The 21,661-nt window shown below is 40.4% G+C and overlaps 1 protein-coding gene across 1 annotated transcript; it reads right to left on the reverse strand.

The window, feature by feature from the left end:
• Positions 1-630: 630 nt before the first annotated feature.
• LOC115589652 (glycogen phosphorylase, muscle form) lies at positions 631-21,538 on the reverse strand. The gene is made up of 20 exons (XM_030430705.1): positions 21,147-21,538; positions 19,370-19,471; positions 17,847-17,925; positions 17,637-17,740; positions 14,894-15,025; positions 14,632-14,743; positions 14,433-14,515; positions 12,348-12,491; positions 11,963-12,055; positions 10,128-10,274; positions 8,562-8,725; positions 8,219-8,333; positions 7,767-7,868; positions 7,521-7,668; positions 7,380-7,438; positions 6,107-6,248; positions 5,648-5,855; positions 4,225-4,359; positions 3,832-3,898; positions 631-2,382 (listed from the first exon to the last, which is right to left on the reverse strand). The coding sequence occupies exons 1-20, from the start codon at positions 21,387-21,389 to the stop codon at positions 2,233-2,235; spliced, it is 2,529 nt and encodes an 842-aa protein (XP_030286565.1). The 5' UTR covers positions 21,390-21,538; the 3' UTR covers positions 631-2,232.
• Between the last annotated feature and the right edge of the window lie 123 nt (positions 21,539-21,661).

Here is a 21,661-nt window from a genome sequence, read left to right on the forward strand (position 1 = left end):
TGTGTCTTTTCTATAGTTCAAAAAACCTTCACTATGAATACACAGTGGTGCACAAATTGTTAACTTTGTTTTTACTGTCCTCTGTAAATGTTTGTCAGAATGCGTTATGATCATTATAAAGATAATGATCCTCATGTTAATAAACAAATAAATACATGATCTTTACATACATCAAAAAGATTTTATTCTGTATTAATAGGAAGTAAGAATATCTTCAGGTGTAACCAGGACTATATAAGGCCTGTAGCATTGCTTAATTGCTGTGCTTCTTGATACAATGGCTGTTTTGGCGTTGCTGGAAGACACTGCCAATGCACGATTTTTCATGGACTGTGCAGATGATCTGGCCCATGATGATGACATCATCAGGCAGGGAGAGTGTGGGGTTCCCCTCCTCCTCCAAAGTAGCTCTGAACGCGCAGCATTCACCACTTTAGTCACTTTGTGACATTTTACTTGCTTTATTTAGTTGCCTCTAAATAAAACTCTTTTTCATCCTTCAATTTGATCAATCTAACTTCAAGTTAACAGTCCGTAAAATTACACTTTAGCTGCTTCTTTGCTTTATGACATTTGTCCTCAACACTAAAACTACATTTTGCCCTACAACTGCAAACAAGGTACTTGGGGTGTGTTTAGAGCCATTTATTGTAGATGGTGGGGATGGTCAAACGCAAATTTCAGGATGACTGAAATGTATGAAGAAAAGACACGTGGGACTAGACGTACGCAGGGTTTTATAAATCAAACGAAAAGGCTGCATATGCATGTTTTTTCAGTTTTGTGTGTATACACATTTCTAGAAGGTCTGCATCTGCACCTGACTCTCCTCGAGAGGTGGCCACCTCTGAACAATAGCTCTGACCCCCATCGCACAAGTTACCATAAAAGCTAAAGAAGTCTATAGTTAGAAAGAACAGATCAAATAAATTAATTTCTACTCTGATCCACTTATTTTTTTATGCCAGGACTGTTGGAGAAACTTTCTTTCTCTTATCTCAAGACTTATTTGGACTGCTACTCTCTGTGTGCATAAGTGACCTGAGACATCTGAGCCCCTTCAAGTAGTTTTGTCATTTATTGACTAAAAACAGAAAAGCACTGACTGACAGAGACATGTTAGGTTCAGTGTAGTTGTCAGTTCTTTCTTTCTGCAGCTTCTACAGGCAGCACCACAGCAGTCAGACAGTCATATGCAGTAGCTGAAGCAGGACAGAATGTTGTTACGGTACATCAATCGAGTTGATGTCCACAGTGTCATGGGCTCATCTATGTTATACACACAGCTACACCACAGAATACACACATCTTCCAGAGATAAATTCAGTCACTTAGGTTTTAGGCAGAGAAGGCTTTGTTATTTTCTAACACAATACAGCAGAATGAGAAAGACACACGCACATGCTAAGGAGATCACAGGTAAGATGAAGGGACAATACATCTGTTCGCAAGGCTCCCCTTTACATTAACGATAATATACACACATATAGATATATTCAGCAAATACTGTAGAACACTGACAGGGCAGTTGAAGAGTCTTTTAATATTAAAAATGAATATGAATCTGCTGTAAATATGGAGGCATGGCTTCCTTTTAACACTATCCAATCACAGTGCTGCTTCGAGGCTGTGTTGCTGAGGTGTGTTTCTTTTCTCTTCCATGGAAGACGGGTTGGTTTTGAACCATAACAGTGCTGAGGTTTAGCGGCATGTTTGCTGGGTTTTGGTAGCCATAGTGGCTCAGAAGTAGAGGGGAATGTAGCTAGAATTGTTGTTTGCATCACTGCTGTGTGAAAACTGCAGAATGGACGTCCGAGTTTGGTTAAAGAGGTCCCTGATTAAAGTTTATATTCACCTACTGCTTGATGTTTTGACGCAAACAACCGTGTTGAGGAATTCTTGGAAAATATTGGACTATCAGGAACTCTAACAAAATAAGGAGGTATATCTGTAATGTTTTCACTCTAGCTGAAGAATCCCATGATTTCAAAGTAGAATCTAAGCTGTTTCTTAGCTGCTGAAATGCTGATACAACAGTGACGATACGCATTGCTGGTACATAGAGGTAAATAAGCCCACTTCAGGTTAAACTGGAAAAATAAAAGAGGTTGTGTAGGTGTCAATAATATAGAGAAAGAAAATGCCACAGTACAGTGAAAATGCTACAAGGTTTCTCCTCAGTGGTTGGACAACATGGTGAGCTACAGTATAATGGAGGAGGCAGATGTGGTTTTAGCGAGGATCATCAGGAGCAGCGATCTTCTCCAAGCTGGGCTCCATGCCCCAGATCTCCCTGGCATACTGGGAAATGGTGCGATCACTGGAGAATTTACCACAGCCAGCAATGTTATGGATCACCTTCTTGGTCCACTCTTTAGGGTTCTGTTAACACACAGGGGGCAGGGGAGGAAGAGGGGGTCGAATCAGAGAAAACGTCAGTGATTCCTGAGAGGAAATATGAATAAAGTATAGCCCAGTAAAGTGCAGTACCCTAAAGTATATATAACATAGTGCAGCACTTGAGTCCAGTATCAAAAATGCTACTACTAATCTATACAACATAATTAATCTAACCTATAACACAACTGACCTCATCTATAATCTATATAACATATAGATTAGTATTAGCTGGTACAATATTGTATAAGAACAGTATAGTTAAGCATGACATAGTTTAATACAGCCTATTTTAATACAGCACAACACAGTATAGTACTGCAGAGTTAATATAATGTCATACTGCACGACGTGATTCAGCCATGTAGGATATGTTCCTTTATCAATATCTCACATTGCGTTCTGAACCAACATTCTGATCAACTAATCAAAGCCCTCTGACATCATCAGCATGGGGCTCCTGTACTTCTTTAAAAACTCCTTCATTATTCTTCAAAAGTATGCAGTATGTTAGAATTGGCCATTTCACAAAGGTAACTGCCCATAGCTAGTTAGCTCAGTGAGCTGTTTTGGAGGTGTTGGTGTTTACATGGGTAGCACTAGACCTTTGGAATGGGATGGGCCAGGGCTAGCTGATTAGCATGCCAGTATGTCTCTGCAACACGCATACACATTATAGCATCAGAACTTGTATTACTTTACACTCTGTAGATCATTATAGTTTAGCCATCATTTCTAATGGCAATGACTTTAATAACAGCCCTCAGCATCAACTCATCCAAATGAACAGGAGCACTGGATTTATCTTGTGGTCATGGTGATGGCTACTACTACTTTTACATAGGCCATGCTGCCAATAACAAAAATACATATAAATAATAAAAATAGGCAAGACACAGTCAGAGGACTGTAATTTGCTGATTGCAATGTTGATCCAGGAGCACATCCCACTTGGCTCACATTGTGCATATAGCACCTCATACTATAGTAGAATATTAACCATATTAACAATATTTAAGCACAGCACAGTACATTGTACACATCCAGGGATGATAAGAAAAATGAATTTGAAGTTTACAGGTTTCTTAGTCAGGCTGTGTATGACAGTTATATCGTACAAGTAAGATTTGAATACACACAAACAAAACGTTTTCTTTAAGGCGTCTTGTCCATTTGAAAAATTCAACTTGCATAATAAATGAATTAATAGATCTAAATATGTGAATTATGTAGGCATATAGAGGCATCAATATCAATTGTTTGGTAAGAAACAGATTGTTTGCAGTGCATAGTAGACTGTAATACAGCATAGTACACAAAGTATACTATGGGGTAATATATGCTATATAAATACAGTACATTATATATTATAGTAATGTATAGAACAGTATGTGATTCGAGCTCCTCTTGGTTCCCTCTTGCTGACATACTCACCTTGTAGAGTGCGCTGACTTTCTCCTGACATTTAATGTAGGCTTCATAGTCTGCAAACACTTTGAACCTGCAGCACAGACAGACAGTTCCAGTGGATCAGATGAAGCAAATTATATCTATTTGAGACATAAATCCAAGTGAACAAGACCATTTTTAAAACAGTTTTCAATGGTCCCTGCATTCACTGAGTGCCAGCAGTTTAAATTTAGGTGATGATCATAATGACTTGCTCTACATTACATAACTGAGGAAGCCAAATTCTCATTTGGAGTTGGTTCACAGCCATCTGACTGTGATACACTGATGTCCCTGCATGTCTGTGGACATTCAGGTGGGCCATGAGTCAGCAGTAAAAGTGCTGATTCCTCAGCGTCAGCATTAGTGCACGCTAACCTGTCGTGGTTCATCAGCATGCTGACGAGGTCTTTGAAGAGGTCAGGCTGGCCTGGGCTAAAGAAGCCTCCAGATATCTGGTCCATAGCCTGCTTCAGTTCAGGGATACGATTGTAGTATGACGCAGCGTCATAGCTGAGGACAAACAAACATTAGAATGTTAGGTAACAACATGAGTGAATTTGACCATAAAATCTGGCCCAGTGCAGCTTTTATCCTTCTGAAATGGAAAACAGTGGACATTTTGAGGAATCATTTTGTTAGCCATCCAAAAGATTTGATCAGTATCTTATCTTCCCTCTGTGTTCACTAAAGAGTAAAGCTCACCGCTGTTCTATTCTGAGTTGAGAACCAATCTTTTTTAACTCAGTTAGTTTACACTTAATTTACCAGGCCACGTTCTGTCTCTTCCAGTGTCCCATCTCAGCAGAATATTGGTTCAGCCAAAGAGAAAAAGAGAAACTACTTACTAACTTATATTTGGAGATAACTAACCATAGTGATTGAAGCTCTTAAACAGTCAATGGCAATAAGGTCACTTAGATCTATTCTTTCGAACTCTCTACTCCTTTAATCACTGACTGCTTAACTCATATTTTTAACTGATGGATTTACACTGGTATATCCCAAAAATCTGGAAGGCAGCTCATGTCATGCCTCTTCACAAAGGTGGAGATAAGTGTGTTGTCCAAACTGTAACAATTGGCCAATATCAAAATTCTTCTACCTCTTCAAGATCCTTGAATTTTTAGTCAAACACAAACTAAAAACTAAAAACCTTTGACATTGCTGATTACTTCATATTTCCAAACAGACGATCAGATATGGGCATAAACTCAAACACTCTGAGTGGGTGAAGCATCTGACTTTCTCCCAGTAACTAAGGACATTTCTCAGGCCTCAATATTAGTTATTGATACTGTATTATATACGGTATTATTTACAGTATCATAACATCAGCATGTCCATCAATACATGCAGATACAATTTTATACAGTTCAGCAACCTCAGTTAGCAGATTGATAATCTGCAACTCTCATTACACAGCCTACAATTTCCACCTCTTAATCTTAAACTTGTTTTAAATGCAGACAAAACTGAGTTAACGTTTACTCTAGAGTAAAGGAAATCAACAGTATTATTAAAATCTGCACTCTAAGTTGTACACTGATTAAAAGGTCCCAGGATTTTGGGCACGCAGGTGGTCGAGTGGTTAGAGCGCATGCCATATACGCAGCCGACCCCGGTTTGATTCCGGCCGGAGGTCCTTTGCAGCATGTCACATCCCCCTCTCTCTCCCATATTTCCTATCTGTCTACTGCTTAATAAAGGTGTCTATGCTGAAAAAATCTTAAAAAAAAAAAAAAATGGTCCCAGGATTTCAGTGTTTAATGTCATTCTATTCAGACCTTTGGAGGCTCACCCCTTCTTGTCCATAGCTTCCACATCGTTCACCCTCATGCCAAAGATGAAGAGGTTCTCCTCTCCAGCTTCCTCAGCCATTTCCACATTGGCGCCATCCATGGTGCCGATGGTGAGCGCTCCATTTAGCATGAACTTCATGTTGCCAGTGCCAGAGGCCTCAGTACCTGCTGTGGAGATCTGCTCTGACAGGTCTGACGCAGGGATGACTGCAGACAGGTGAGAGGTGGAACGATACAGACATACAGTTACTGTCTCTATCAAAGTTCTATCACATACATGAATTAAGCTCTCAACGTTTAATTTCAACATATAAAACAAAAGTTTCTAAATGCTAAACCTCGCCAGCCAGCCAGACAAGACAGGATTGCTTCACAGATACTCTGTGCTATAGACATAATTTGGTCTGTACCGAAATAATACTTTAATATATAGGCGATAAAAGAACAGAATCCTTTACTCTTCTCAGCCAGAGTGACCCGATAGTTCTCCAAGAAGATGACTTTAAGGCGATCTCCCACCACAGGGTCATTATTGACAATGTCTCCAATAGATGTGATCAGCTTGATGATCATCTTGGCAGTGTGGTAACCTGGAGCCGCCTGCAAACACAATAGAACACATGTTGAGAAACACTCAATGAAAAACAGGTTTTCTGCAATCACAAACCTCCGACCAAACAAGACAGAATTGTGAAAATAATAATAATCAATAGTTATCTCTGATGCAAAATTGGTACATTAGTAATGTTGGAAGAGGCACAACGACTCACTGTGCCTGTTCAAACTGTACGATCATAGACAGGTTAGGAAATCAAAATTGGTTTGTATCTTGTCCAAAATTTTAAAAATATGTCACTCAAACAGCGACATCTAATACACTTTTCATCATTTACAGCATGTCATACAATTCATCCCTCTGTAGCTCCAAGATGAAGTCTCTTGAACCTCAGATCTGACAAGTTGCTAGAACAAGCAGGATTATGAGACTGGGTGCAGTTACTCTTTAAAGCAGAAATTAATGTTTTTTTAGGGCCACTCGGGGACGGTGTGATAAACTGTAAACACAACAGGACTGTCACTACCGGGCTTCAAACCATGTAATGCACAGCAGGTTTATCTAAAAACAACTGCCTGCTAATGAATTGGAGCGTTTACACTGAACCACAACATTAAAACTGCCGGACGAAAACCAAAACAATGCGCTGAAAGGCTGTGAAGAGCTGAAGGGAGCTTCAGAGTTGGTGATAACTCTCATCACTATGAGCTGCACTTTTCCCATAACACATAGTCGTTTGATCTCTTAATAATATTGTTGATGAGTGCAGCTTTAAGTTAAAGACTTGCTTTTGAGTTCATATGTTTTATCACAATCAATCAATTCTAGAAAATGGACATGAGATATAATTGATGTTATTATCAATGTCTGTTGCTTTTCTCCCAAGGTTTGTCCTAGCTGACTCCATTTGGGAACTTGATGTCTAGATCAAGAATGTTTCAAGTATGTGTTGTATGTTTTGTGTAGAACTTTTCTAGAGGGGCATGATGTCTATGCTAAACACAGGCATCAAGTCATCTCTGTAAACGACTGATCTGATACCCAGAGTCAGATAAAAAGATGGTTAAGTAATGTAATTTTTTTTTTTACAATTTTGTTTCTTGCTTCCACCATATAAACATATAAAAATATATAAAAACTAATGCAGTGACAAAAACACCTTTAATGCCACTTACTTTCCCTCCAATCATGATGGTCCTGGGGGTCCATGACTTGTTGGGTTCCATCTTGATTCCTGATTAAGCACAAAACAAAAAAAACTTAACTCTGAGTCCATATTTTCTGAAAAAGCTTCCAGTAGAAGAACAAACACCCACGGTTGTACAGTGTGATGATATGCAGGCAGTTGAGCAGCTGTCTTTTATACTCGTGGATCCTCTTCACCTGGACGTCAAACATGGAGTTGGGATTGATCTTCACCTTGTAGTACTCTTCAAGATGAGCAGCAAACTTCATCTTGTTCTCCTAACAATTGAGATCATTCAGAGAAATGGGATCAGAAACAGTCAGAAAACCAGGACAATAACAGCTATAATAACCATCTTTCTTTAAGAAGCTCTCACTTGTTTGACTTTGGCCACATCCCGAATGAAGGTGTCATCGTCCACAAAGTCCAGGAGCTGCTTCAGCTGGTCCAGGTCACGGATGTAGTCCTCACCAATTCTCTAAAAAACATGATAATCACATGAGAACCATATTATTTGGCAAACTCGTATCACAGACCGAGATATGGACCTGCAGTGTAAATCATTTCAACATGTTGAAGAGTTCTGTCTAGTTTTTTTAAGCAAGCAGAACCTTTCTGCAGTGCCGTAGCAAAGAGGGAGGACGTGAAATCCTTCTTTCATTAAGGTTTTGAAATGGGTCTCCTGAGTAATTCGATAATATATATAAAAGGGCATCTCACTTCATTAGTATAAAGTCTTTTGTGGCTTCAACAGAAACTGCATAGAATCTGTCAGACAACTCACTTCCAAACTCTATACTCAGTGTGTATGAACAAGAAAAAACGAACCTCTGCAATGACCTCAGCCAGGCCAGGGTTGCACATGACCAGCCAGCGCCTGGGTGTGATGCCATTGGTCTTGTTCTGAAACTTTTCAGGGTCCACCTCGTAGAAATCCTTGAACCTGAGGAAGAATGGAGAACATGACCTTACAACATCAAATTTGAGTAATGTCTCAACCATTACACTCATGAACACTGATCTGGATTTTTTGTTCTTGGAAAGCTGACGGCTTGATGCAGGGTTTCACCTCTAATGCCGAATACAATAATGGCCAGAGGCTTCTTTATGGTAATGTAATACTAGCACACACAAGCAAGAGAAGAGATGAGGGTGAACTAGTTTTTCCTACACAGTTTCCTTGATGATTTCAGAGTGGATGCGGGCCACTCCGTTTACAGCATGAGATCCCACAATGCACAGGTGAGCCATGTTGATTTTCTTGATGTCCGCTTCCTCGATCAGGGACATTCGGCGCAGGCGGTCAACATCTCCAGGGTACAGCTTGGTGATGCGCTGGGGGGATGGAGGGCAGTGATATCTCAGTATATGTACAGAGCAGAGCTGTAGGTGGGACTTGAGACTTGGACTTTAGTTGACTTTGTGCCCATAAATATGAAAACTGGAATAATGACAGATTAATAACACATTAATTAATTAATAACACATGACCAAAGTCACAGCTGTCTTATTATTTACAGATGCTAATGAGTTATATCTAAAGATTAATGGCCGAAATATTGAAAAGGTTTCTGAGTCAAAATTATATATGATTCCTTCTACAATTTGAGAAGCATATTCAAATGCTGAGCAGGGTTGCAAAAGTACATTCACAAACATTTAGACTTAGTCCGGCTGTGCGTGACATGAGACTCTCTACAATTTTACGCAGCAAATACTTTCATTCACTCTAGGATCTTCATGCATTTAAGTTACTGTGTAATCTCTCAGTCTCAAGCAACTCCTACAACAACTCAGCCTCTGATGTTGATAAATTGAGCCATTCAAATTTTGGACAGGAAGATCACATCATTGCTCTATTCTTAAGAAAAGTTTTGATCATTTTATCACGTTTGCTAAACTTAAACTCATCTATGAATGCCTACGTAATCAGGCTCCTCAGGTGCGATTAAGGTGATTAATCACTCAAGGCAATTAACATGTGGAATTCTTTGACTGCTGAACTCAAACTTGATCCTGACTTGGATCATTTGAAACTCAGACTGAAACAGTTTCTGAAGAACGATCAGTTAAGTAATCATGAATGATGGGGTACTTCGGGTACTTTTGTTGGTTTTTTATGTGTTTTATCCTGCTCTTTCTGTATTATCTTGTACATATTTTATTTTTTTGCTGAGTTCTTGTCCGTACTGTATGTATTTGCTGAGATTTATGTATTTTATAATATTGAATTAAAGCTTTTGCTTAAATGTTGGTCGTGACCTAGACAAGGAATTGACTGTGAATTAAAAGTGTTCAGGATGTTTTATTGTGTTTAGGGTTTGGGGAAAGTTCAGGTTTTTTTTAAGAAGTTCCTGACTGTGTCCATGTGTGTTATATGCTACAGGCAGATATGCTATAATGCTCATTGCACAGAGGCACAAAGAAAAAGAGGTGTAGCCAAAGCATTCGACTGCCAATACTGTTAATAATGCATGGGATATATCTTCAGTTCTCAGGTCACTTTTGGGTCTCAACATTACGTGCTGTGTTCAGTCAGGTAAGGTTTTAAAGATATGAGTACAGGCTGAGAGTAGCGCATAACTCTCATACAGGATGCATGGAGATGAAAATGTTGATCTTAATGTGGGTAAGATGGCAAACAAGATTATTTTTTAAAAACCTTCGGGCACTCAGTTTGTGTAGTTAATCTTCATCTTCAAGCCTAAAATGCACTCAAATCTAGCTGCCCTTTTACCTCCAGGTGCCTTTTGTTGATCTCGTAGATAATGTCCAGGTGACGAGGCAGCAGATTTTTGAAGAGGTCGACAGGCCAGCGCTCCAGGGCTTCAGGCAGGACGGTGTGATTGGTGTAGGCACAGGTACGGACCACGATGTCCCAGGCCTAGACAAACAGGACAAGACCAGAAACAGAGCACTTTCTCACATCCTTACATGTATATCAGCCGAACTGCAAAACGGAAACTGTGACTATCAAATCAAAATATGTATATTTTGACAAATACAGAAAATACAAAATTGTAGAAATTATGTAATGTGTAAAAAGAGTGTAATGGAGTTCTTTCATTTCATGGACAAATGTATGACCTGTCTATTTGGTTTGTCAACAGTTTTTGGAGAAGATTTTCCTGTATCAGCAAGTTCATTTGCTAACATCCTGTGTAAGACAGCTCTGACTTGTGTCATTCTGCTGCGCTCACATGCTGCTGTGTTATTGTGACTTCTGTGGTGAGGGGTTTGCAAAGTGACACAATTGCTACACAAGTGACCACAAGGAAGTTGAGACAAACTGCAGTAGTTAAATTTTGTGCATGTTGAGTCTGAGTGTGGAGTCACTGACTCACACTTTTGGACAGTTTATCCTCCACAGAAAGTAGTTTTGTACAAAACAAAAAAAGGTGTTCAAACCCTGCCCAGTGTAACCGCTGGATTGTGTGCTACAGGAAATTACAAACATTGTTGAATGTGGCTGTCCCAGTCCAGCTGTTGGAAAGATGATCTAACAAGCTCTTTGTTGAAAGCATACTGAGGCCTGTGTGTTACTGCCAGGTATGTACTGGGACAGAAAATTCAGCCCAGGAGTTTGAGATGGAAAGGCCCTAATATTAGGGTGTGACACCATATTTTTGGTTATTTCCATGGAAAGCAGTATTTCATGAAATTTACCATATGTAAACTTCAGCACAACTTCAGATACCTGCAATATTTTTGTTTCATGTCATGATGATACAACAACCTAAATATAAACACGGAAGATACCACATATCATATCAGTGAACATCAAGGGTTTGGACAAAATGATGGTGGCAAAATACAAATACTGATATCACAGATGCCCTGTACAAGAAGGGCCAAAGTCGCCTCCATCTGCTGAGGAGACTGAGGTCCTTTGGGGTGCAGAGGACATTACTTCGAACATATTATGACAGGGACTGAAAGAGATTTGAACTGACTGATTAGGAGGGCCAGCTCTGTCCTGGACTGTCCACTGGACTCCATAGAGGAGGTGGGTGAGAGGAGGCTGTGTAAGAAGGAGTGCTACCGCAGATAATTTATCCCCCACAGCCATCCACTCACTCAATTTTTATTGTTTTTTGTAAGTATCTTATTTTTTTCTATTTATTTTCTATTTAACTTTACGTATTTTTGTCTAATTCTTTTTCCTCTACTGTAATGTGCATCTTGAGCTGTTGTAACAAGTGAATTTCCCCGTTGTGGGATAAATAAAGCCCATCTCATCTATTCTAACGAGCCACGCATAAGCCAATCAGATTTAAACAAAAATGAGTCTGTCAAATTGCGAGGGTTCGCCCGTATTCCCCCTCATTAATTAAAGTAATTTCAGAGGCAGCAATCCACTCTGTGCTGCTGTCTGCACTGGGCCAGACTGGCTTGTGCGATGGCTGCCCAAGGACCATCTATACAAGAACTACTGATCAGATATTGTAAAATAGAAACCCCATATGACCACCAGCCTGTTCAGCCTGAAATGGGTCGGCCATTTGGGAGTCTTCCTACACCTCCTGATGGTCAACCCGCCCCTTGTTACTGCACTGCTGGAATGCCACATACCTTCTCCCAGGTGAGTTCCTCAATGTCCACCAGGATCCTCATTAGTTCAGGGATGGCCAGAGCAGGGTGGGTATCATTCAGCTGGATGGCCACCTGCACTCCACAGCCAGACAAAGATAAAGTTTAAGTTTGCTTAAAAGAAAAGAAGTTAATACAATGTGTGGTTGATAATAAACTCAGAAACTCCATATGTCAGACCTTAATATTCACAAATAACTAAACACCGCAGACATAAAAACATGCTGTCATCTAAAAGGTTTATACAATCATCATCAAAGTCTATCGGCTATGATCAGATGACTCAGTTTGCATAGGGTTGAGATCATTTGCAACATATCATACCATATCATAATTTGATGATATGATGGTTTGATGGATCTCTCACCTTGTCTGGCAGTGTAGAAAGGTCTAGTCGCACAAACTCTGTGGAGCCAAACTTGGAGGCTTTGAATCGACGGATGATGTCTTGAAGAGTTGCGGCTACAACAAAGTACTCCTGCTTCAGACGCAGCTCCTTCCCTTCAAAGAACTGAAGAAAAAAGGGCAACATGGACAGCTGTTATATTTAGCATTTCCTTTTTACTAAACCTGTGCTACTACAGCTACGATTGTTCAGGCTAATGGTTTAGCCAACACTCGCCTATTTACACAGGCGCAGAACAAGAATAACATTTATTAAGAGTTGTGTTTATGTCCACCTGATGAATTTCAGTCCTACTTTTGGTCTCCACCAGCTCGAGAGACAGATATCCCACTCTTTAGCTGCCCAGTGCTGCTTTGTTTAATGTTTAGTCGCTAACTCAGTGTTGTCCCTGACAACAGCTGCCTGCCGTTGTTTACAGCTAAATATATATCGATGAGAGCATGTCTATTGCTATAAAACCAAAACAAAGAGACCAAAGAGGCCTAACAGTTTAGGAAAGCCTTCAAAACAGTGGCCACATCTCCGATCTCTTTTTGTAGAATGAGGTCTGATGAGAACACAAAGATCTATAACAGACCTCAATACAAGACCCAAAGATGGCAACTATTCGATTCAATGAAAACTGTTCCGCTAGTGCACACTCTAGAAACATTTCTAGCTTCTGGGTTTATTCCTTGGTATTGCTGCACACTGAATATTGATTCATTTAAATAGTTTTTCTCGACTCAAGAAATGTTTTACAATCATAAAACCACAATGAATTAAAATGTCATAATAAAAACTGTAAAAATCGCCCTTGTTTGCAGTTGCTGGTGATTTATGGGTAAAACGCATTTTGGGCCACAGGTGCAAGGCTTTGTACAACCCACGTCTAAATAAAACATTCATGGGTAATAATAAAACTTTTATAGCATATTTTTAGTTATACCTGTGCTGTATCGAATAAATAATTAATTACTGTGGGAGAAGAATCTACCGCCCAGAACACTCTGGCCCCACAGAATAAGATGTCGTACATAGTGTGTATAAAGGTTAGGCCCAATAAGGTATAGCTGAGGGCATAATGATGTCTGATCTATGAGTTTTATGTCTTTTGTGGTCTTTGAAAACTTATCAGATATGTTTACAAAACGGATCTCTGACAAACCAAGGCTGTGGTTTATGTAAACTCATAGGATGGCCTTCGACCTATCAGCTGTAAGCAGACAAACTGTCTCCCAGGGTTCTGAGTTTGGAGGATATAACCTGAACCTAGAGAAACTTTGAGGGGATTGACTTCACAATGCACTTCTTCATCTCTCCTGAATGGTCAAGCGAGCCGAAATCCCACAACAGTTAATAAATGCCGTTTCTATTTTGGTTAACATCTAAATTAATCAAGACCTGCCACACTGTGAGAGGAAGCGTCTGTTGTTGCTGCGATTTACTTTTGAACACTTGTAAGACAGCACTGATCCATCCTCAATCACTTAGGTATAAGATATGACATGAAACTTTTTGGTTTACCTGTCGCTATAACTTCCAGTAGAGTAAGAGAATAAGGAAGGAAGCCAGAGAAGGAGAACAAAGCTAACGCAAAGAAAACTTTAACATTACCTTGTCTGTGAACTCTTCTGAGCCACATCAGATAGCCACATCAGATAGACTCATCGTCAGCATTGTTGGTTGTTTAACAATGAAACAACAATTCCCATGACCCCACTCTACTTACATCTCTTGCATTTTGTTTGTTGTTTTTTTATTTTCATTGAGACATCCCTTTTGACAGAAATGACATACTGGGCTTTTAACTTAACTTAGATGTCTTCACAGAATGATTGCATTGCATAGTCATGACTTGGGATTATAAGTAATATCTCAGCTACGCTCACTTTCAGTTTGACCTCTGAATAATGTGGTTAAAATCATCTGGACAAACTGGACGACTGTTCTCACATCTACAATAAATTAATATATAATATTATAATAAATAAGACCTAGTTGTAAGAAATGAAGACAGAAGTTGGTGGTCGGTATGTGTTTAAACACCACAATAATTCTACTCACATTGTCGTTGGGGTAGAGGACCCTGGAAATGTTCTCAGCCAGGTTTCTGTCCAGCACAGCCTGAATGTAGCCACCAACATTAACTGTGGGACAGCAGCAGTTACTCATGTTCAGATTCCTTATCATGTTTACTCGCTATTGAATCAGACTGTGTTCAGCAGCATGACCATCATTAAACAGTACAGATGACAACACTCACAGTCTTTGAGGTTAAAGTCACAGGGGGCCTTAGCAGACCACAGTCTCATGGTGTTGACGATGTTGTTTCTGTAGCCAGGGACTGGGGTATCATAGGGCAGAGCCAGAACCACCTGGATCAAAATGTAGATTAAATGCATCAGTTCTGTGGTGAATATACAATCAGACAGTCTGATATCAGCTATATGAGAGGTGAACCCTTTATATATATTATCTAATCTAAGGTCAGCTCTGGTGTCAGATTTGTGTCTGTTCCTACTGACCTGTGTGTCGACCCACTTTACCCCCTCGGGTGTGTAGTCCACTCTTCCATAGAAGTGGACTGGGCGCATGTACTCAGGGCGAGCCTTCTCCCAGGGGTTACCATAACGCAGCCAGTCGTCAGCTTCCTCCACCTGTGGAGACATGTTGCTGGGATGATCTCCAATACATCCCAAACCCAGACAACTGTGATGTTCTCTGTGCTTTTGGAGCAATTTACAACAATCTACTGCACTGTTACTGTATATCTGGGCAATTTTTAATCTAATTTTATTTAATTTCACAAATGTTATTTTATCTTTACTGATTTTACTCTGGGTTTTTTTTGCTACTTATTGATTTTTGCAATGTCATTCTAATGCTTTCCAAGCCATTGTAAAGTCAGCCATTGTCAGTCATCACACAGTCAGTTATTTGAATATTAGCTAACAGCATTTAGACACCAAAACTGTCCCCTGTGCACCACATTCTTGAAATGAATGACCAGCAATTTCTGTAGCCGTGTCAATACAATCAACAAAGTCATCCAGATTCCAGAAATAAGTACAAAATGTATTGAAACATTACTAAAACTCCAGCCTCATAACATAACTTTAATTCACATTATGTAATTATGTTTACTTCACCTTGAAAGGTAAATTGTTTATTTTCAAGAAGCAGGATGCTCTCTTAGAGCTTTATGAAGACTGTCTTGTGTTTAGTTTCTGATATTCAAATCACTTCCTGCTTGTTTTCAAGAGTTTTGCATAGGCAAATCTCATTGGGCGTCTTCATGAAAGGCAGCTACGGGAAATACACTGTATTTGTCACCAAAATGACCAGTGGCAGCACACTGCTAATGTTCACTCAATTTCATTAGTTTAAAATATTTCAGTGAGGGCAGAACAATGTTGATGCTTAAAGATAAGTATGTTGTTTTATACAAAATGTGTTGTTTAACATATAAATCATGAGCATTTTGACTTTTAATAGCCAGGCCAGGTGTACAGTAGATACTCATTTATCAGTAATGCTTCATAATGGCCATATTTATTAAAGGGTAAATCTATTGTTCATTAATCATTAGGTCAGGGTTCTTATGTCCTGGTCCTCGGGGACTCCTGCCCTGCATGTTTTAGATGTCCTCCTGCTCCAACACATCTGAGTCAATTGATCAGCTCATCATCGAGCCCTGCTGATGTTGGCCTGATCACAACCCTTTCATTTGAATCAGATGTGTTATGAGCAGGGAACCATCAAGCAGGACACGAGTCCCTGAGGACCAGGATTTAAGAACACTGCTTCAGGTAAAGGTCCTTTTGGAAGATGATTTTTAGGTTTCATTCCAAACGCGCCAAGAACTGACACTTTGGGACTGTAGATCGGGTCAGCCGCCATACCAAAGCACAATTGTTAAAGGGATATTCCGGTGTAAATTTAATCCATGGTCTAACACACCGTGACACTGAGTAGGACTCCCCCTCGAGAGATCAAGTTTGCAGACCGCTAGCTAACGTAGTTTTAGCATCCTCAGAAACGACCGCACGACAACAATACATTGCAGCAAATGGGTCCAAATATAAAACCGCCATCAAAAAGCCACAAATAATGCTCAGAACAGCACCAAACTTCAGCAACATTAGAAATAGGGTCCCAGCACATATTTCGAGGCATCAAACATTTGATATCATTGCCGGATTTGTTGGAATAGATAAATAAAACTCACCTCTCCAGCTGCAGGCTCGTTGTGGGGAAGCCCTGTGAGACGATTACCGAGTGCAGTAGAGTTCCGCAGCTCAATGATAATCATTACTGTGGAACTCTACTGCACTCGCTAATCGACTCACAGGGCTTCCCCACAACAAGGAAGGCTTCTCGGGTGGTGAGTTTCGTTTATCTTTTCCAACAAATACGGCAATGATATCAAATGTTTGATGCCTCGAAATATGTGCTGGGATCCTATTTCTAATGTTGCTGAAGTTTGGTGCTGTTCTGAGCATTATTTGTGGCTTTTTGATGGCGGTTTTATATTTGGACCCATTTACTGCAATGTATTGTTGACGTGCGGTCGTTTCTGAGGATGCTACAACTACGTTAACTAGCGGTCTGCAAACTTGAGAGGGAGTCTAACACAGTTTCACGGTGTGTTAGACCATGGATTAAACTTACACCGGAATATCCCTTTAAGTGTTAACAAACGATGAAATTATTTGCTAACAATTTATCAGCTGTTCATTGTAAAGATGCATCTGATAAACCTTTACAATTCCTTCATAAATGGTTTATATAGTATTTAATTGTTAACACTGATATAAGCATTAACTAAAATGTATCTTATTATTGATTTACCATTTATTAATGATGGTTATTATAAAGTTTTATCTAGTTATATCACATGATTATCTGCTTGGCAATTAAGAATCCTCGAACCATGCTAATTCTCTATCAAATGACAGACAGTGTGAAGGATTTCTGGTTCATTCACAGTCAACTGTTTGGCCACAATTTTGGTATGAAGATCTGGAAACAACCATCACCAGTCTGTTTCATTAAATCTGACCATTCCTTCAAATAAAAATTTAGTTAAAGAGTGGAGGAAAGTTTACTTGCTCTGGGATTCATGACTGATGTTTGATTTAATGACTGACATAGCCAGTTCAGATTTCACGGCAGTACAGACGACTTCTTCCTCTGTTGAAAAATGTCGAACTTATCCTGATGAAAAGTCCTGCTCACATTAGTGAACATCTCACCAGGTGAACATACCTGCCAGCCGCTGACAATTTTCTGGTTGAAAATGCCAAACTCGTAACGGATGCCATATCCATAAGCCGCCAGACCCAGAGAGGCCATGGAGTCCAGAAAACAAGCTGAGGAAACAACAGGGGTGAGGGGTGTGGGGGGTGGTGGCTGCGTGAGACAAGACTGTCCACAGCACTAAACATCATTGTCAGTCAGGAGGAAGCAGGAGCTCACCAGCCAGGCGACCCAGTCCTCCATTGCCTAGACCAGCATCTTCCTCGATGTCCTGCAGCTCCTCCATGTCCAGACCCAGCTGAGGAACACATCGACATAATGTTTCTATGCAGCAGGTTGACAGTAAAGCCTGCTCGGCAAAAGCCTGAGAGTTTTGGACCAGGACCCAGCAGCTCATTGTCAGTAAGGAGAGAGTTTTAACAAAAGTTGGCAGTTTATTATCTACTCATCCTGTGAAAACATAAGTATAAAGTCTTGCGTGGCTTTGCAGGAGCTTTGTTAAAAACCCCTGATGATGTCATCAGGGTTATCTCAGTTTGGGCTTATAACAGAGGACAGACATTATGAACTCACTCATGGAATTTAAAAGACAGGCATCAGTGTTAGACTGCAGTGGTATATAAAGTACCCAAAAATCATACCTGAGTAAATCAAAATCAAAATCTTTTTCTTTTTAATGTGATTGCTCATAAACTAAATCAAATTATATTATATTATGTTCAAGTGCTCTTTTTTTATTTAAAGTATTTTTTTGGCCTTTTTATGGCTTTATTGAAAGTACAGCTGAAGATATGACAGGAAACAGGGGGAGAGAGAGAGGGGGAGTGACACGCAGCAAGGGGACCCGGGCCGGGAGTCGACCCCAGGTCCGCTGCAGAGCCTCGGCACATGGGGCGCGCGCTCTACCAACTGAGCTAAACGGCGGCCCGTTTAAGTGCTCTTTAAAACAAATGAGAAATGGCTCTGGTGCAACATGTAATCTGCAAACTGTCGAGTTACTTTAGTTATCAAATGGAGTAGAAAGTACGATATCTGACTCCAACATGTTGCATATTGGAACACTGACCGTTGAGAGTACCCCAAGACTGTACTTAAATACAATACTATACTGTACCAACTGAGCTAATGGCCACCCCATAGTAAGTACATTTTGAAGTCATTTTGAGTGATTCCATTTCAGGCTCCTATATACTTCCACTCCCCTACATTTTAGAGGCAAGTATTGTAATTTTACTCCACATTTATTGAACAGATGCACTGTAGTTACTTAATTTAACTTAAAGTATCATTAAAATTGCATTACATTATCCGAACACTTCCTGTTCATGATGCTTTAAAAGGTAAAGCCAAATGAAAGGAATTATCTGTGTCCCTGACTAGGTGTAGTTACATAAGTCCACCATCTATTTCATAGAACACTGATGTTCTACAGATATGTACAGCAACTACATGGTTGAACTGGAGCATTGGCCTGTGGCCAGGTTCCAACATCAGCTGGAAAACTGAGACCGTAACAGTGGAGGTGTGATGTTTAGGTGTCCATGTTCCTTATCCAGGTGTCCAATTAATTTAGATTATATAGCTTCCTGTCATTTTATACCCTCTCTCTCTCACTTTCAATGTAGCTGAGTGTGTGCTCTTATAAAACAGACACTCATAATCAAGAGCTTCTAAGAAGCGACCAGTTTGAGTTAAGTCCATCATCCCTGCTTCCTTTTTTCCCCCATGATCCTTTGCCTCACCTGGTATGTGGCTTCATCACAGGCGTTCTCCAAGGCCAAGTTAACCATGGTGTTCTGCAGAGTCCGGCCCATGTAGAACTCCAGGGAGAGGTAGTAGACGCGCTACACGAAAACAGCGAAAAACCAAAACTGTAAACATTCTTTTGATATCTTATGCCTTCACAACTCCATCCAAAATATTTGCAAACACCAACAAATATCTGCTTCATTTACAGTGCACTAAACCTCCCTACAAATTCTCAGGAGGACAAAGGGGTAAAACACATGGGCTCCATTGGATGTCCCTAATGCAACTTTATCTGCGGTAGAGAACAACAGCTGCTTTCAGGGTAACAACAGCAGAGCTATTACTGGCAACCCCTCCAACAGTATCTCTTACACGCCACACAGAAGTCAGTAACATGTTATAATGCCTCCTCTGTGAATGTTAACGTTAACAGACTTCCTAATTGGCATACGTACCACATTAAAAGGAGATAATGCTACAGACTATATGAGGACATGTGAAACTAAGGGTTTTGTGCGTCCTAATTGACATGTGTGCAGCCTCTCTGACCTTGCCCAATCTGACAGCTCTAACCCTACTGCTGATTGATGGGAGAGGGTCATATAAAAAAAGCAGACATGGAAAAATTCGAAGAGACAAAGGCATCCAGTGTCTTTATAAATAGGAGAGGGAGGTTTGTGCTGACTTTCCAAAAGTTACACAGACTTCATGTGAATGAAAGTTCCATATGATTTGTTGTGTAATGTGATTAGTAAGCACACAGTAGAGTTGTATTACAGGAAACTGAGTGTCAAAAAGCTTATTGTTCACTTACACAGAAAAATACTTATCCAAGGTCCAAGTCAGATTTTGGATACACACACAGCACTAGAAGGACACATTTATTGTTGCTTTTGGTTTTTTTTTTTTTTTTTGTAAAATCTGCTCAGCAAAAAGTAAAAAAAAAAAAAAAAAAAAAAAAAAAATCAAATAAATGTAAAAAGGACAACATTGGTCTCCAACAGGTTGTAGTGTGGAAGTATAAGTATAGTAGAAATTAAAATGTTCAGTTAAAAGTACCTCAAAATTGTACTTAAGTACAGTACTTCAGTAAATGTACTTTGTACAATGTGAAAATTCCATTACTGATCCCATCACAGCATCACCTGAATCTCTCAGTGTGCAGTTCCAGTAACACAGAGATGCTGAGTGCTGGCCGCTTTGTAGTTTAATTCGTGGGAAAAAAAGTATGTGATGTAGCTTCATCTGCCCTTTTAACAGAGTGGTGCCATTTTGTGATGCGCACTGTGTGGTGATGGGATGGACGGAGGGCGTTACGTAATACACATTTCAAAAACCAGTTGAGTGTGTTAATTCCTAACAGTGCAGGATGGAGGCAGCAGGTTGAACATATCTGTAGAACCAAGGCCGAGCATCGTCCTCAGTGGCGCACCGCACGTCAGATCAAGGTTAGTGAGGCAGATGCAGATGCACGAGCACACATTATGTAACAGAGTAATTTCACAGAGAAGACATTTCAGTCTGGATACGACTCCACACTGCGCACACACTCAAACTCTGCTTCAATGCTTCACTTGCATCAACAGAAAAACATGTCTATAAAAGGAAATGAGAAGGAAATAGGCACACACGCACACACACACACACACACACGAACACACGCACACGGGGACATCAGTGGTACCGCAGCAGAGAACAGCGCGTCCCCTCCCACCGCCCCCCTTTCAGCTGTGTGTACGTGCAGGACTGCGGCATCAGCCCGCTGCTTACTTTGGGGTCTTTCTCATAGTAATGCTGCTGCGTCCGGATCCAGCGGCCCACTAGGTGGTCCCGGACCGTGTTGGCCAGGGCAAAGTAGTAGTCCCGTTTTGTGGCCACATTTCGGTCCTTCACCAGGGTGAAGTGGAGGTGCCGGTTGAAATTAGTTTTCAGGTCCGAAACGTTTTCCACCCCTGCCAGCCCACGGACGGAGATCTGCTTCCTCTTGTCCTGGTCTGTAAGAGGCTTGGCCATGGTAACTGACTGCGTCTGATAACTTTTTTACTGAACGTTAAGTTCAATTTCAGCCAGCAGCCGGTCCGCCCCTCTTCACACTCTCCTCTGAGTGCAGACAGCCGGTGAGATGCGACGGTCCAGCCTGCTTTATGTGTCACGTACTCACTTGTCAAGACAGACCTACCAAAACAAGCCTTTCCGGTCTACATTTTCAAAGTAAATCTCACATTTGTTCAACTAATGAGCCCCATTAATTGAAAGTGCGTCACACGCCTATCTGTGACGATGTT

This window comes from Sparus aurata, chromosome 10, assembly GCF_900880675.1.
Source record: "Sparus aurata chromosome 10, fSpaAur1.1, whole genome shotgun sequence".
Taxonomy (NCBI): Eukaryota; Metazoa; Chordata; class Actinopteri; order Spariformes; family Sparidae; genus Sparus; species Sparus aurata.

What these genes read in the sequence shown, in the direction of transcription:
- LOC115589652 (XM_030430705.1), bottom strand. Translation starts at nt 21,389, where the DNA reads ATGGCCAAGCCTCTTACAGACCAGGACAAGAGGAAGCAGATCTCCGTC. An exon ending in AGGAACTCACCTGGGAGAAG is followed by an intron (nt 10,275 to 11,962) that starts GTATGTGGCATT and finishes CTGTTTGTCTAG; the next exon opens with GCCTGGGACATCGTGGTCCG. An exon ending in AAGTCAGCGCACTCTACAAG is followed by an intron (nt 2,383 to 3,831) that starts GTGAGTATGTCA and finishes GTGTGTTAACAG; the next exon opens with AACCCTAAAGAGTGGACCAA.